At 42.1% G+C, this 15,584-nt stretch overlaps 1 protein-coding gene across 5 annotated transcripts in view; it reads left to right on the top strand.

The window, feature by feature from the left end:
• Positions 1-15,128, top strand: part of ZEB1 (zinc finger E-box binding homeobox 1) — a 199,453-nt gene extending 184,325 nt beyond the window's left edge. For all 5 annotated transcript variants that reach the window (XM_068987008.1, XM_068987006.1, XM_068987007.1 and 2 more), the window contains 4 exons: positions 2,151-2,256; positions 10,395-12,205; positions 14,227-14,407; positions 14,533-15,128. In XM_068987008.1, coding sequence (XP_068843109.1) covers positions 2,151-2,256; positions 10,395-12,205; positions 14,227-14,407; positions 14,533-15,128 — 2,694 coding nt within the window. The remainder of the gene's footprint in view (positions 1-2,150; positions 2,257-10,394; positions 12,206-14,226; positions 14,408-14,532) is intronic.
• Positions 15,129-15,584: the final 456 nt, after the last annotated feature.

Here is a 15,584-nt window from a genome sequence, read left to right as displayed (position 1 = left end):
AGGTAAACATTTCCATGTTGTCTTATTCATGCAACAGATGTCTGAGTTTTGATTCTGTGTAAGGCCTGTTGTAGGTGTTCAAGACACAGTAGTGAAAATGAGCAAGTCCCTGACAGTAGTGGGCATGTATTATAGGTGAGAGAAAACAGATGTAAAATATCAACACAGGTGGAATGAAGAAAACAAAGCAAAGAGGATAGAAAGTGGTGGAAGCTGCTTTTTCTTTTTTAATAGAGAGACTAGGGCATCTGACCCTAGACTTGGGTGAAGTGAGGGAGCCAGTCACAGAATGACTGGGAGAAGGGCCTTCTGTGCAGAGGGAGCAGAGGGGCGTGAAGGCCTCGAGGCAGAAGCCAAGGAAAGGCAGGCAGCCCAGGGCGCATGAAGGGGAGAAAGACAAAGAGGCTGGGTAGGGAGGAGCCAGATGATGAGGCCTCTTGTATGAGCCATGGCTAAGGCCTGTGATTTTACTCTAAAGTATTATAAGGAAGCATTTGAAAGATACTGAATTTTGTGTTTATGTCTTATTTTTAAGGCCAGATGAGCTGTGGGGTGGAGAGTAGATGGACAGAGACAAGAAGGAAGCAGGAAGCACACTTAAGGGCTGTGGCTGTAACCCAGGCCAGAGGCACTGGTGTGACAGATGTGACATCATGAGGATGGTGGCTGCAGGCTGGCTTGCTGAGGGATTGGAGAAGGGTCTCGGAAAGAGAGGGACCAGGATTCCTCCAAATTCAGGGCCTAAGGAATGATCAGATAAATGAGGGGTTTACTCACAAAGGTAAGAAACAAGAGTAAGTGTTACTCAGTTGTGTCCAACTCTTTGTGACCCCATGGACTAGCCCACCAGGCTCCTCTGTCCATGGAATTCTCCAGGCAAGAATACTGGAGTGAGTAGCCATTCCCTTCTCCAAGGGATCTTCCCTACCCAGGGATCGAACCCTGGTCTCCTGCACTGCAGGTGGATTAAGCCCCCAAAAAACAGGAGAGGAGGAGCTGATTTCCAGGAAAGAAATGAAGTGGTCAGTGTAGTCCTCTTAGCAGATGCCTGTCACTGTTCATTGGGGACATCGAGGAAGCTGTGAGAGTCTAGAATGGAGAGAGGAGAGATCTAGAGAGAGCTGTTTGGAGTTGGCGCCATGTATTCAATTTCAAAGCCAGGGGTTTGGGTGAAGTAGAACCTGACACATACTTCACGCTTATTCTTGGTCCTTCCTGTGTGGAGGACAGAAGGGAGATAGCAGTTTGGGAAAGCACAGAGCAAGCAGAACTGGAGCCTTTGAATGATGGGTAGAGTTGTAACAGTCACAATTAAGGGGAAACATCGCCAAGGAGTAAGGGATGGTATCAGTGGGAGCAGGGAGGTGAAGAGTGGTGTGCATGCAGAAGGTAGGACTCACTGGATGATGAGATGTGGACTCCTGCTGAAGCAGCCTGGAAACTCGGGGCTATAAACCTGGCATCTGTAGCCTCAGAATCTGTGCCCAGGGGTGAACAGGAATCCTCTAGAAATTTATGAGTAGAATGTATTGCATAATTCAGTTCAAACACTGCTTTTGTAAGATGAATAAAGGGTGCAGAATTTATTCGAAGTATGTAAAAGTGGGGGGTTGATAAACCAGACAGAAAGCTATTACAGTAATCCATATTTGACTGAAAAGAGGGAAGTATTTTTTAAATCATCAGATTAAGATTTTGGAAATACCAAACTTGCTAGAGAGGATAAAGTCCTGAAAAAGCCCAGCCTTTTCTTCTGTTCTGGAGACCTTGTTCTTCTTTGCTTGAGACAGATTCCTGGACGTTCTGGACCGTGGTTTCTTTATCTGTCAATTAGAGTGCAGGTGAGGGAAATCACCTCTAGTTCCTGGTCAAGTACATATTTTTTGCTAAATGCTATATTGCGTCATAGAGTGATTGTGATTCTGATTCTTTAAACTGGGAAGTGGAGATTTTCCTTTATTTCGAAATTCTGTTGCCACTGTCCTCTTCCTTTTTGGTAACATTCCAAGTATTAGATTTTTGTGACTGCTACTATTTGAGGCCTTTAAAGAAACAAAACAACCACCCAAACATTACTTTTAGCAGACTGGATGTTCTTTATGTCTAAAGCTTTTTTGCTTCATAAATAAAATACCAATTCTTTCTTACAGAGACATGTGACGCAGTCTGGGGGTAATCGTAAATTCAAGTGCACTGAATGTGGAAAAGCTTTCAAATACAAACACCATCTAAAAGAGCACTTAAGAATCCACAGTGGTAAATATGTTTTCTTTGTCTACCTTGACTATCTTAGTGATTATGATAATAAATTAATATCACATGTGAGCTACACATATGGTTAGAAACTCGTTGCAATTGTTTTGGGATAAACACTAATATGGAGACATTTTCTGCTTATAAACGGTATTTTATTGGGATCTTACTCTTTGGCTAAAGTATATCAAGCTAAGAGGACACCCTTTGAATTTCCTAATAAGAATATAGCATTTTACAAGATGTACAACCTGTGACACTTAAGCTTTTCGATGAATGTTCATTTCATTGCCTCTCTTGCACAGTTAACAAGGGAATGATAAAGCGTGTAGGATAAATGCTTGATAAACCATGTGCACAAGGAAAGCAGGAGATGAAGATATTCTCTCCTTAAGAGAAGAGATGGAACTCAAGATAGGAAGTGGCATGGTGCACCGTGGGGATTGTGGGAGAGGGCAGCACAAGGAGGGGTGGTAACTGTGGCACGAGAGGAGATTTCACAGAAAATGGGCTTCCCCCATCTCACCCTCAGTTCTGCACAACTCATCATCTACAGCTTCACATGAAAAGTGAACATTAATACATGGTAAAAATACTATGTCAATTTTACAGACTTACAACCAAAGAGAGCTCTATTTGCCTTTTTTTGGAGGCTTTACTTACCCAAAAGCAACCAAGAAAATTCACAGTGCATTATGAAATCTGTCTCCTGGTAAATTTCGATGCGTTATTTAATACTAAATCATTTCAATGAAAGACACCTGTTATGGATTTCTGCATATGCTTGTTTTGTGAAAATTATTATATTAACAATTATTAATTGATTTTACAAATATCCTGCACAAAAAGTACGGTTGGGTGGCTTTGTGATACGTGTGTTTTATTTTGGAACGGCATTAATAGAAGTTGTGCTGAATTGCTCATTTAGGGCTAAAGAATGTTACCTCTTAAAACATGCTCAAACTGAGATTCATACATTTTTTTAAAATTTTTAGACGTTAATGTGTCTGGAAAACAAAGCTGTCTTTTGGCATCTGCATCAGCATCCTATTTCTTAGCTCCTGTGCTATTGAACAATTTTCATCAATTTCATATATATATTAACATTATATTAACATATATCCAATGGGTATTTTTCCTCTACTACTGTCCTTTTTCTCCTAGCTTTATTGAGATATAACTGACATACAGCACTGTATAAACAGCATGATTTGACTTATCTTGGCTATTATAGATAATGCTGCAGTGAATGTATGGAAATGTATTATATTTCAGTGTATAATATATACAGGTCTGTATATATAATCTTTTCAAAGTAGTGTTTTCATTTTCTTTGGATGAATACTCAGAACTGGAATTGCTGGATTAAAAGGTAGTTTTCTTTTTAATTTGTTAAGAAATCTGTATACCATTTTCCATAGTGGCTGCACCAATTTACATCCTCACCCACAGTGACCTAGGGTTCCCTTCTCTCCACATTCTTGCCAATACTTTTTTGTGTGTAATAATCATTCTGACAGGTGTATGGGGATATCATATTAATGATGTTGAGCATCTTTTCATTTGACTTTTGGCTTCTGTAAGTATTTTTTGGGTAAATATATCTGTTCAGATTCTCAGCCCATTCTTAACTGGGTTGTCTTCTTTTGATTTTGAGTTGTATGAGTTCATTGGACATTTTGCATATTAACCCCTTATCATTTATATCATTTGTAAATATCTTCTATTCAGTAGGTGGCCTTTTCAGTTTGTTCATAGTTTTTTTTGTCTCTATAAAAGTCTTTCAGTTTGATGTAGTCCCCTTTATTTTTGCTTTTGTTCCCTTTTCCTGAGGAGACATATCAAAAAAAAAAATACTACTGAGATCTATGTCAAAGAGCTTACTGCCTGTGTTTTTTTTCTGGAAACTTTATGGTTTCAGATCTTTAATCCAAAATTTACTTCTGTGCGTAGTATGAGAGAGTGTAGCTGTCCAGTTTTCCCAGCACTAGTTATTGAAGGGGCTTTTTCCCCACTGTATATTCTTGCCATAGGTTAGCCACCCTTACGAGTTCATTCCTGTGGTTTCTGTTATGTTCCATAGATCTATTAATCTGCTTTTGTGCCAACACCATGCTAAATGACTGTAGCTTTGCAGCATAGTTTGAAATTGAGGTGTGTGACACCTCCACTTTTGTTCTTTTTCAAGATTGTTTTGGCTATTCAGCATCTTTTATGTTTCCATGCAAATTTCAAGAGTTATTTATTCTAGTTCTGTGAAAAATGCATTGTCATTTTGATAGGAATTACCCAATAGGCATTTTGAATATGTAGAATGAATGAATCTATATAGAATCAATATAGAATCATTGAGCCTATTTTCTTAATTGTTCTTTCTTGTTATTAATGTCTAGAAATTCAACAGATTTCTACATTAATTTTGTATCTGGCAATTTTACCAAATTCATTGCTGAGCTCTAGTAGTTTTTTAGTGGCATCTCTAGAATTGTCTATGTATATAGTATCATATCATCTGTAAACAGTGACAGTTTTACTTCTTCTTTTTCAATTTGGATTCTCTTATTCCTTTTTCTTATCTGACTACTGTGGCTAGGACTTCCAATTCCTTGTTGAATAATGAATGAAAGTGGCAAGAGTAGATATCTTTGTCTTGTTCCTGATCTTAGAGGAAATGCTTTCAGCTTTTCACCATTGAGTATGATGTTAGCTATGGGCTTTTCATACATGGTCATTATTACGTTGAGGTATGTTCCTTCTGTACCCATTTCTTTGAGAGTTTTTTTTTTATCATAAATGGATATTGAGTTTCATCAAAAGCTTTGGTTTTTACTTTCAATTTGTTAATGTGGTATATCACCTTGATTTGTAGAAATTTAACCATTCTTCATCCCTTGATAAATCCCACCTGATCATGGTATACCTGGGTGTTTCAATGTATTAGTGAATTTGGTTGGCTAATATTTTTGTTAAGGAGTCTTGCATCTGTATTCATCAGTGATACTGGCCTGCAGTTTTGTGTGTGCTTTGGTTTGATATCAGGATGATGCTGACCTCATAGAATGAGTTCACAAGTATTCCTTCCTATCCAATTTTTTTATATAGTTTGAGAAGGATAGGTGTTACATCAATAATTTATTTTTAATAACCCCCCTTCTTATCAGAAGGGCTTCCCTGGTTCAAACGGTAAAGCATCTGCCTGCAACACAGGAGACTCAGGTTCAATCCCTGGGTCGGGAAGATCCCCTGGAGAAGGAAAAGACAACCCACTCCAGTACTCTTGTCTGGGAAATCCCATGGGAGGAGCTTGGTAGGCTGCAGTCCATGGGGTCACTAAGAGTCGGACACGACTGAGCAACTTCACTTTCACTTTTCACTTTCATGCATTGGAGAAGGAAATGGCAACCCACTCCAGTGTTCTTGCCTGGAGAATCCCAGGGACGGGGGGAGCCTGGTGGGCTGCTGTGTATGGGGTCGTACAGAGTTGGACACGACTGAAGCAACTTAGTAGCAGCAGCTTCTTACCAGAAGGGCGTCCCTGGTTCAAATGGTAAAGCATCTGCCTGCAATGCAGGAGACCCAGGTTCAATCCCTGGGTTGGGAAGCTCCCCTGGAGAAGGAAAAGGCAACCCACTCCAGTACTCTTGCCTGGAAAATTCCATGGATGGAGGATCCTGGCAGGCTACCCCATGGTCTCAAAGAGTCGGACACAACTAAGCAACTTCACTTTCTCGCCAGAAATTATTTGAAGTTGTTGATAGAGATTATAGCTAATTCATTTTTTAATGTTGAAGTTGGGGTAATAAAACAGAGTAAGATGTCATATAGGAGGGTCACAGATCTACAGATTATATGCAGTTGGGAAGCACAGATCATACAAAATGTTAAAATATTTTAAGTCCAGAAACAAGAAGTTGATATCTGATCACAAAATCCTGCACTGATCATCAAAAATCAGCTTCAATCAAGTAATAATGCTTGTGCTATCTGTAGAAACCCTTTAGGTGTTTCCATGGTCAAGAGCTTTATAATAAGCTCACAGCTTGCTGCTGCTCTGAAAGAGGCAGATTCAGGCCATGTCATGGCACACAGACTCCTGTGCTCTGCTGTCCATTCATATTTATGTCTCTTAAAGAAAGCAAGACAGGCATGAAGTCAAAATGAGAAAGAAAAAAAACTACTATGAATTCCTTTGTACATGCTAGAAGAGACCACAAATTAATTAGACCCTAGGTTTTAGGAAGTAAGAAAACTACAGTTAGTAACGGAAATCTAGAGTGTTTGTAGGTAAAAAGGATCAGATGTCAGAAGATGAAAGAAAAAGCACAACTCTTCTGATACGAAGTCCACAGAGAAAGTTGTTCCTTGGAACATCATTAAGAAGAAAGAACCAAAAGATAATTTACATCATCCTCAGAAATATCCTTAAAATAATACAGCAGAGGATTCAATAGTGTTTTCATTCTAAAGTAAGATTCTTCCATAAAGGCCAGTGATATTTCACCAAAATGCAGTTCAGAAAGAGCACTGCCCCAGGGTGCCCAGTGGATACCATCCAAGTCTACAGCTCCCTGGTGGGTTATTCCAAGGGGAGATTTCGAGCAGGGCTACTCCCAAGTCATCCCAGATAAACAGAAACTGAGGGTAAGCATTTAGAAAGTATTACATCAAGACAGAGCTGTGACAAATTCATTATAGTTTGTACAATGTTAGTCCATAGGAGATTGGAAAATGTTTTTTAATGAAAAGAACAATGATCATTCACCACAGGTAGTTTTGAAAGCACTGCTTAGAGTACCTAATAATGAATGAACCTCATATCCTTGAGGAAACTCTGGGGGTTTTTTTGCAGCTGAGTTTTTACCCTCAAGTTATGTGCCCTAGAATTGCATGGATCTCTTCTGATGTCCATGAAAGGAACCCTATGTGTCACGGTCATATATACTTTGCACATGGGAACTGTGCAAAGGAACTGTGAGGAGGCCACTGCACCTGCCCACAGAGAGGGTGCGAAAGAGCCCCTGCACCCAGGCAGGGAGCCTCCCCAGCAAGTAACCTGGGTTTGTTCCACAGCCTGATAGTCGTTTCAGCCTAGAAAACTTTTATATCAGGTGCAACTGAGCACCACCTTAGCCATTAGAAAAAGGTCAGTGTGCATAATGTATCAGACTTTGAGCAACACAACTTCCTGTCGTAGTAGTAGTTACAAACACTAACCTAGGTCAATAACTGAGGTGATGTGCTTTAGCTACGAAGTTAGAATTAGAAACACGGCTTTTTCTAACAGACATAGACTTTGGCTTTAGAATAATTGTTCTGCAGTCTTTTTTATAGCAGCAGTAAAATAACTGGGTGATTCCCATAATAGTAATGGTAACTAGCACCTGCTGGACCCTCAACTGCATTAAGTCATGCAGCTCTCACAGTAACCCTGGGAGGTAGATGCTACTGTTTCCTCCTTTTTTACTGATGAGAAAATGGAGTTTCAGAGAACTTACCTTGTCCCCAGTCACTCAGCTGGGACACAGAAAAGCTGGGCTCTGTGACACAGCCCTCCTGACTCCAAAGCCACTGTCATCCCCACTGTGCTCTGTAAAGACAGAAATAATCAATACTACAGATGCTTATTTTCCTAGTCAGCAAGGGAACAATCATGTAGTTCATCTAAAAAGGTCATCAAATAAAGATGCAAAGACATATCCCTTGTTTTACACCCACTGGAAATTTTTATCCAATGCATTTTGAGTATTGAATCACATTTCAGGCATCCCATTGGAAAGATATTGATAAAACTGGAGAAACTCAGAGGTGAGTTAACAAGCGGGTAAGAGTTCTGAAGAACACATCCCATGAGGAATGTGTAAAAGACCTGGACACATTTAACCTGCATGAGGGAAATTGAAGGATTCTTGGGACAGCTCTTCATCACATCGAAAGTCTGGCTTGTCAAGGAAATGTTAGACCAGCTCCATGCAGCATCAGAAACAAACATAACATGGAAGGCCAGCTTTGGCTTGGTACTGACCCTCTGTCTCATTGCTTTTCTAAAGAGTCACTAACATTTCTTGGGAGCACACTGGGTTTTGCTATATCATCTGTTATAACCAGAACAATCCAGTGAGGATGTATCTACATTTATTTATGCACCAAAACACTGAGGCTTGGACAGATTAAGAAAATAGACATAGTATGTGCCAGAGCGAGAATCTGAACTTAGATCCTGGTCCTCAGCAAAGCCAGACTAGACTGCCTTCCTCCAATCTGTCCAGCAGCAATAACCTCCTTTTAATAAAAGAGGTTAAACAGAGATGAGCTGGTGCCAAGGATGATATGAAATGAACCCTTCATTGAGAAGGAGGCTGTACTAGAGGGCTTTATTAGATTCCTTCCAACTCTAATTTGATTATGCAGACACATTTGAGAAAATATAATGCACTTGTTTTAATCTTTACAACATTGAAATTCCAAGACTAGCAGGTCCTACGCTTTCTTGCTGCTTTCCTTTTAATCATTAAAAAGAAAGGGGGAGATAAAGAGCTGTATTTTGCTACTGAGTAGATAAGCAGCATCACCACACTTCATCATTGTATAGTTGGCCACTCATTCATCTGGCAGAGGCTTACAGAGCAGCTCTGTGACCTGCACGCAGCAGGTGTGGGAGTAAACAGCACTGAGACCCGGATCTCCCTGAACCCAGGCATTGGTAACTTTTAGACTATACATTCATGAACTAGAACATGTTCAAACTAGAGCAAAAAAAAATTGGGTTGTATGAAAATATTCCATTCAACTCAAAAATTTCTGTCAGAGTACCCATAGTGACCCAGAAGAACACCTTGTACCCTGTAAGGTCTTGGGGAGTGATGTAACTGAGGCCTCTGCAAGCAGGAAGCTTCATTTTTTTTTCCTTACATTTCACAAAGATGTTGTATTTGTGCAGCAGAAGTATACTGTTTTAATACTGAAATGTTCTAAGTTACTGTAACCACTGTCACTGAAATTGAAACTCCAAGATGCATTTCATACCAAGAGGCTCGGTGGTAAAGAATTCACCTGCCAGTGCAGGAGGCACAAAAGACACAGGTTTGCTTCCCACATTGGGAAGATCCCCTGGAGGAAGAAATGGCAATCCACTCCAGTATTCATGCCTGGAGAATCCCATGGACAGAGGAATCCGTGGGGTTGCAAAGAGCTGGACACAACTGAGCAACTGAGCACACAGAGAACACTGCCTTATTTATCTAGAAGTACATACATCCCTCGTAGCTCAGCTGGTAAAGAATCTGCCTGCAATGCAGGAGACCCTGGCTCAATTCCTGGGTGGGGAGGTTCCCCTGGAGAAGGGATAGGCTACCACTCCAGTAGTATTGGGCTTCCCTGGTGGCTCAGACAGTAAAGAATCCGCCTGCAATGCAGGAGACCTGAGTTCGATCCCTGGGTTGGGAAGATCCCCTGGAGAAGGGCATGGCTACCCACTCCAGTATTCTGGCCTGGAGAATCCCATGTACAGAGGAGCCTGGTGGGCTACAGTCCATGGAGTCACAAATTGTCAGACACAACTGAGCGACTAAGCACACCCGTACATCCCAGCTTAATAAGGCAAGGCTTGTAACAATACTTGTATTTAAACTTTTCTTCCCCCCTGAAAAAGGGCTTTTCAAGCAAACCTATGAATATAGGGAGGATAGATACTCATATGACTCATACAGTCAAGTATAGATGTCCACAGTTATTAAGTCTTAGGGGAGATTTTGCTTCCTTTTGTCTAATATTAATTTCTCCTATAGATGGTTAAGTAGAGTAAAATATAGAGAATTACATAGTTTAGTGACACAGGATAAGAAAAAAATTACTTGAAAGAGTGAGAATTTTTTGGTATCTGAGAAAGATTTGAACTTTTAAAAGTGAACAAAACTGTTATACACACCTGAAGAGAAGATTCTCTTACTGGTCAGCACATAGTTCAGACTAACATTTTACTGGTGCTTGACATTTATGTAGGTTTTCAACTTAAAAGTGATGATTCTAAATAAAATTGTATCACAAGCGCACATGGTAACTCCCTTTTTAAATTGATACTGCTTGTTTTAGGGAAAATGTGAATATGTGAAAATTTACGAATGTAACTTTTTGTTGTTGTTTAGGAGAGAAGCCATATGAATGCCCAAACTGCAAGAAACGTTTTTCCCATTCTGGTTCCTACAGCTCACACATCAGCAGTAAGAAATGTATCAGCCTGATGCCTGTGAACGGGCGGCCGAGAACAGGGCTCAAGACCTCGCAGTGCCCCTCACCCTCGCTCTCGGCCTCTCCAGGCAGCCCCACGCGGCCACAGATGCGGCAGAAGACAGAGAACAAGCCCCTGCAAGAGCAACTTCCCGTAAACCAGATCAAAACCGAACCTGTGGATTACGAGTTCAAACCCATAGTGGTTGCTTCAGGAATCAACTGCTCAGCCCCTCTACAGAACGGGGTTTTCAGTGGTGGTGGCCCCTTACAGGCAACCAGTTCTCCTCAGGGTGTGGTGCAGGCCGTCGTTCTGCCAACGGTGGGTTTGGTGTCCCCCATCAGTATCAATTTAAGTGATATTCAGAATGTACTTAAAGTGGCAGTAGATGGTAATGTCATCAGGCAAGTTTTGGAGAATAATCAAGCCAATCTTGCATCCAAAGAACAAGAAACAATCAATGCTTCATCCATCCAGCAAGGCGGCCATTCTGTTATTTCAGCCATCAGTCTTCCTCTGGTTGATCAAGATGGAACAACCAAAATCATCATTAACTACAGTCTTGAACAACCTAGCCAACTTCAAGTTGTTCCTCAGAATTTAAAAAAAGAAACCCCAGTCCCCACCAACAATTGCAAAAGTGAAAAGTTACCAGAAGATCTTACTGTCAAGTCTGAGAAGGACAAAAGCTTTGAAGGGGGAGGGAATGACAGCACTTGCCTCCTGTGTGACGACTGTCCCGGGGACATCAATGCACTTCCGGAGCTGAAGCACTATGACCTGAAGCAGCCCGCCCAGCCCCCTCGGCCCCCCACCCCAGAAGCTGCCAAGCCCGAGGCCTCCGCTCCATCGGGGTCCAGAGATGGCAGTTTGTCTCCCAGTCAGCCACCTTTAAAGAACCTCTTGTCTCTTCTGAAAGCATATTATGCTTTGAACGCACAGCCAAGTGCAGAAGAGCTCTCAAAAATTGCCGATTCCGTGAACCTACCACTGGATGTAGTGAAAAAGTGGTTTGAAAAGATGCAAGCGGGACAGATCTCAGTGCAGTCTTCTGAACCATCTTCCCCGGAACCAGGCAAAGCCAACACCCCTGCCAAGAGCGACGGTCAGCCTCAGGCTGCAGACGCAGATGAAACCCAGGACAGCACAGGGAACCGCCAGAGCCCTCTGAAGAGAGCTAGCTCCCCTGTCTTACCAGGGGGCTCGGCTGTTAATGGTTCCGGAAGCAGCGCCTCCTCCCCTTCTCCCCTGAACCTCTCTTCCTCCAGAAGCGCACAGGGTTACTCGTACCCGACAGAAGGGGCGCAGGAAGAGCCGCAGGTCGAACCTCTTGATCTTTCACTACCAAAGCAGCAGGGCGAGTTATTGGAAAGGCCAACTATCACTAGTGTTTACCAGAACAGTGTTTATTCTGTCCAGGAAGAACCCTTGAACTTGTCTTGTGCAAAAAAGGAGCCACAAAAGGACAGTTGTGTTACAGACTCAGAACCAGTTGTAAATGTAATCCCACCAAGTGCCAACCCCATAAATATTGCTATACCTACCGTCACTGCCCAGTTACCCACGATCGTGGCCATCGCTGACCAGAACAGCGTTCCGTGCTTGCGAGCACTGGCTGCCAACAAGCAGACCATCCTGATCCCCCAGGTCGCCTACACATACTCGACTGCAGTCAGCCCGGCGGTCCAGGAAACACCCTTGAAGGTGATCCAGCCCAATGGAAATCAGGTAAAAAAGGAAAAGAACCACTCCCAGCCCCAATCCATTGATCAAATGCTAGTTTGATTTATTTTAGTGAATTTCTCTAATAAAAACCAGGCATGAGAGAGCCAAGCAGCTTGCTAAACTGTCACGTTTGAAAGGAAATAGCTGACTGTGTGCCTTAGCTGCGGTGGCATCTCGGCTTTTGCTGTTTACTGATCCAGAGTGTAGTTTTCAACTGCAGTTTTGAGTATTATTTTGCAGAAAAGAGGGTCGATGGGTCTCAGCTATAAGATTGACGGTTTGAAACTAGAGATGGAAGAGGAAAGTAAAATTCAAATACTCATTAATCAGACTTCTGTTTTATAGTTAAGTTCCCAGAATTCATCATAGTTTCTGCCTTGATTATGATCATCAGTAAATGAAAATTTGTTCACAGATGTTTTACACCAGGCTAACTTAGCTCTCACTTTTTGTGTTAACCTCTGTTTATAAAAGGCTTTAATGAAGCAAACAAAAGTATATAAAGAATTCACCTAATGAGTTTACTGATGATTTTATAAGTTGTAAACTGGTGTTCAATCATAATACCACATGAGGGAATACAGTTGTGAATCTGTGTGTATTTTCCTCTGTAACGCTCTCCGAGTCCGTGACAGTTACGATAAAGCTATTCTGCATGACTGTTGTGTGTTTCACTGTCCAGGCTTTTTCTGTGTCACTGACCTTGATGTCTCCATTTTTTCCATCAATTTCTGATTGAATCAAATGAATACTAGAGATAAATTTAATCTTTTTCCCAAATATTCTAAGAAGATGCGACTAAAATAATGATAATATCCTGTTCACGTATGTTTTGCTACTTTTGTCTCCTTAAATATTGCTACCAATGGGGCTTCCTGTAATTGTGGTAACCTTGAGAAAGTTTTCACATGGCTAAATTTTTCATGAAATCTAAATTTTAACTGTATAAAACACTCTTCACACCTTTGAAGAATAAACTGGGAAATTTCAGTTAACGAGATCCAGTAACATGAAGAGAGTTCCTTTAACACCCTTGGCAGCTTACAAGGGACAGGAAAACGTCTGTCAGCACTTTGCACCCCTTGTTGTTGTTTAATCACTCAGCTTAGTTGTATCTGACTCTTGGCGACCCCATGGACTATATAGCCCACCAGGCTCCCCTGTGCATGGAATTTCCCAGGCAAAAATACTGGAGAGGTTTGACATCTCCTCCAGAGAATCTTCCTGCATCAGGGATTGAACCCACATCTCCTGCATTGGCAGGCAGATTCTTTACCACTGAGCACCAGGAAGTCCTCTCCTGCCTTACAAAGCTGTAAGAAATTGTGGGAAACCTCTAAACTTGTGGAAAATGTGTGAGTTTAGGATGGACGTCTTCAGGAAAGACACAGAATCCTAGGAGCCCAATCCCACTGCAGGCTCCCTGCAGAATTCTTCCACCTACAGGAGACCCTGCTGCCAGTTTTCTCCCTAACCCTCACCCAAAACTCTGAAGATTCACCATCAAGCAAGGATTCTTGTTTAAAAACACAGACCTGCCTGCATTGTTTTTCCATCTTGCTTCTTAGAAAAGTGATAGAACAAACCTCCCTCTTTACAAGGAGACAATGAAGTTTAGTTCACAAAATTCTAAGGTTCTGGAAGATACAATTTAAAGACCACTTTTAAGAAAGAGTCTTAATTTTCACTTAGTAAAACCCAGAAGGTAAGTGATGCAGTTAGAAATTCACGACTGTTTAGCAAACTGGTAAGTTAAAACGTTGGGCAGACTTCTCATAAGTTAATGATCCATAGGCAGCTAAAGTGTTCTCTGCAGCGTCCTTTCTTTCAGTGCCCGCTGACCTGGGGCTGCTTTTGCTGTTGTGACTGCACTGCCCACTCACCTGAACCCTCCCTTGGAGCCTGCTTTGGTCAGGTTGTTGAAAGCAGAAATCAAAGTGGTTCCTTCAGCTCTGCTTTTATTTATGTCTGTCGTTTATCCTGTAATCTTAAATGAACTTTTCCTACTTCCTTTTCTCCTCTAGGATGAAAGGCAAGACACTAGCTCAGAAGGAGTATCCAATGTAGAGGATCAGAACGACTCCGATTCCACGCCCCCCAAAAAGAAAATGCGGAAGACAGAAAACGGAATGTATGCTTGTGATTTGTGTGATAAGATATTCCAAAAGAGTAGCTCACTGTTGAGACATAAATACGAACACACAGGTATGTATGTTAAGGAAGCTGCCAGTTTTGCAGAGTTGAATTGATGGCTATTCCCATAACCGGAAGTGCCCCAAGGCCTAGCAGCTCCATGCCGTTACATTTCATAGCTGTGCCCTTATTTTCAGGTAAAAGACCCCACGAGTGTGGCATCTGCAAAAAGGCGTTTAAACACAAGCATCACCTGATCGAGCACATGCGCCTGCACTCCGGGGAGAAGCCCTACCAGTGCGACAAGTGCGGGAAGCGCTTCTCCCACTCGGGCTCCTACTCCCAGCACATGAACCACCGCTACTCCTACTGCAAGAGGGAGGCCGAGGAGCGGGAGCCCCCCGAGCCGGGGGCCGCAGGCCCAGGGGTCCCGCCCGAGCAGCACGCGGGGCAGGGCGACTCGGACGAGAGGGAGAGCTCGACGCGGGAGGAGGATGAGGACAGCGAAAAGGAGGAGGAAGAGGAGGAGGAGGAGCGGGAGCTGGAGGAGCTGGAGGAGAAGGGAAGTGGAGCGGCGCGAGGGGCGGAGGAGGTGGAGGAGGAGGTGGAGGACGGGGAGGAGGAGATGGACGACGACGAGGAGGACGAGGAGGAGGCGGAGGAGGAGGGGGAGAGAGCAGAAACGGAAGGTGTGGGGCAGGGGGCGGGGGCTGGAAGCCAAGCCCATAGCTTAGAACACAAAGTCAGTGAGGGCAGCGAGCAGGTGTCTGAAGAGAAAACAAATGAAGCCTAATAGTTTTTCTAGAAAAGAAAGAAAATTCTAATTGGTAATGAAGTTTTGTTCTATATTATACATGCTTTTCATGGAAACACAGTAACCTGTATACTGTGATTTCTGTTCACTACTGTGTAAAGTAAAAATTTAAAAAAACACAAAATCAAAAAAAAAAAAAAAACCACACAAAAAAAAATCCGGGTGTGCCTGAACCTCAGACCTAGTAATTTTTCATGCATTTTTCAAAGTTAGGAACAAGTTTGTAACATGAAGCAGATTAGAAAACTTAATGACTCAGAAAGCAGAGATTTAACAGGTTAAAGAAAGCTGATTGATTAGATGAGCACCTGACATTGTTTCATTTTATCAGTATTAATTAGCACTCTTACGTTAGTTTATTCTTAAGCTGTACAATTGGGAGAAATTTTATAATTTTTTATTGGTAAACATATGCTAAATCCGCTTCAGTATTTT

Source organism: Capricornis sumatraensis, chromosome 15 (genome assembly GCF_032405125.1).
Source record: "Capricornis sumatraensis isolate serow.1 chromosome 15, serow.2, whole genome shotgun sequence".
In the NCBI taxonomy this organism is placed as follows: domain Eukaryota; kingdom Metazoa; phylum Chordata; class Mammalia; order Artiodactyla; family Bovidae; genus Capricornis; species Capricornis sumatraensis.
This window is presented reverse-complemented; position numbering and strand designations above follow the sequence as displayed.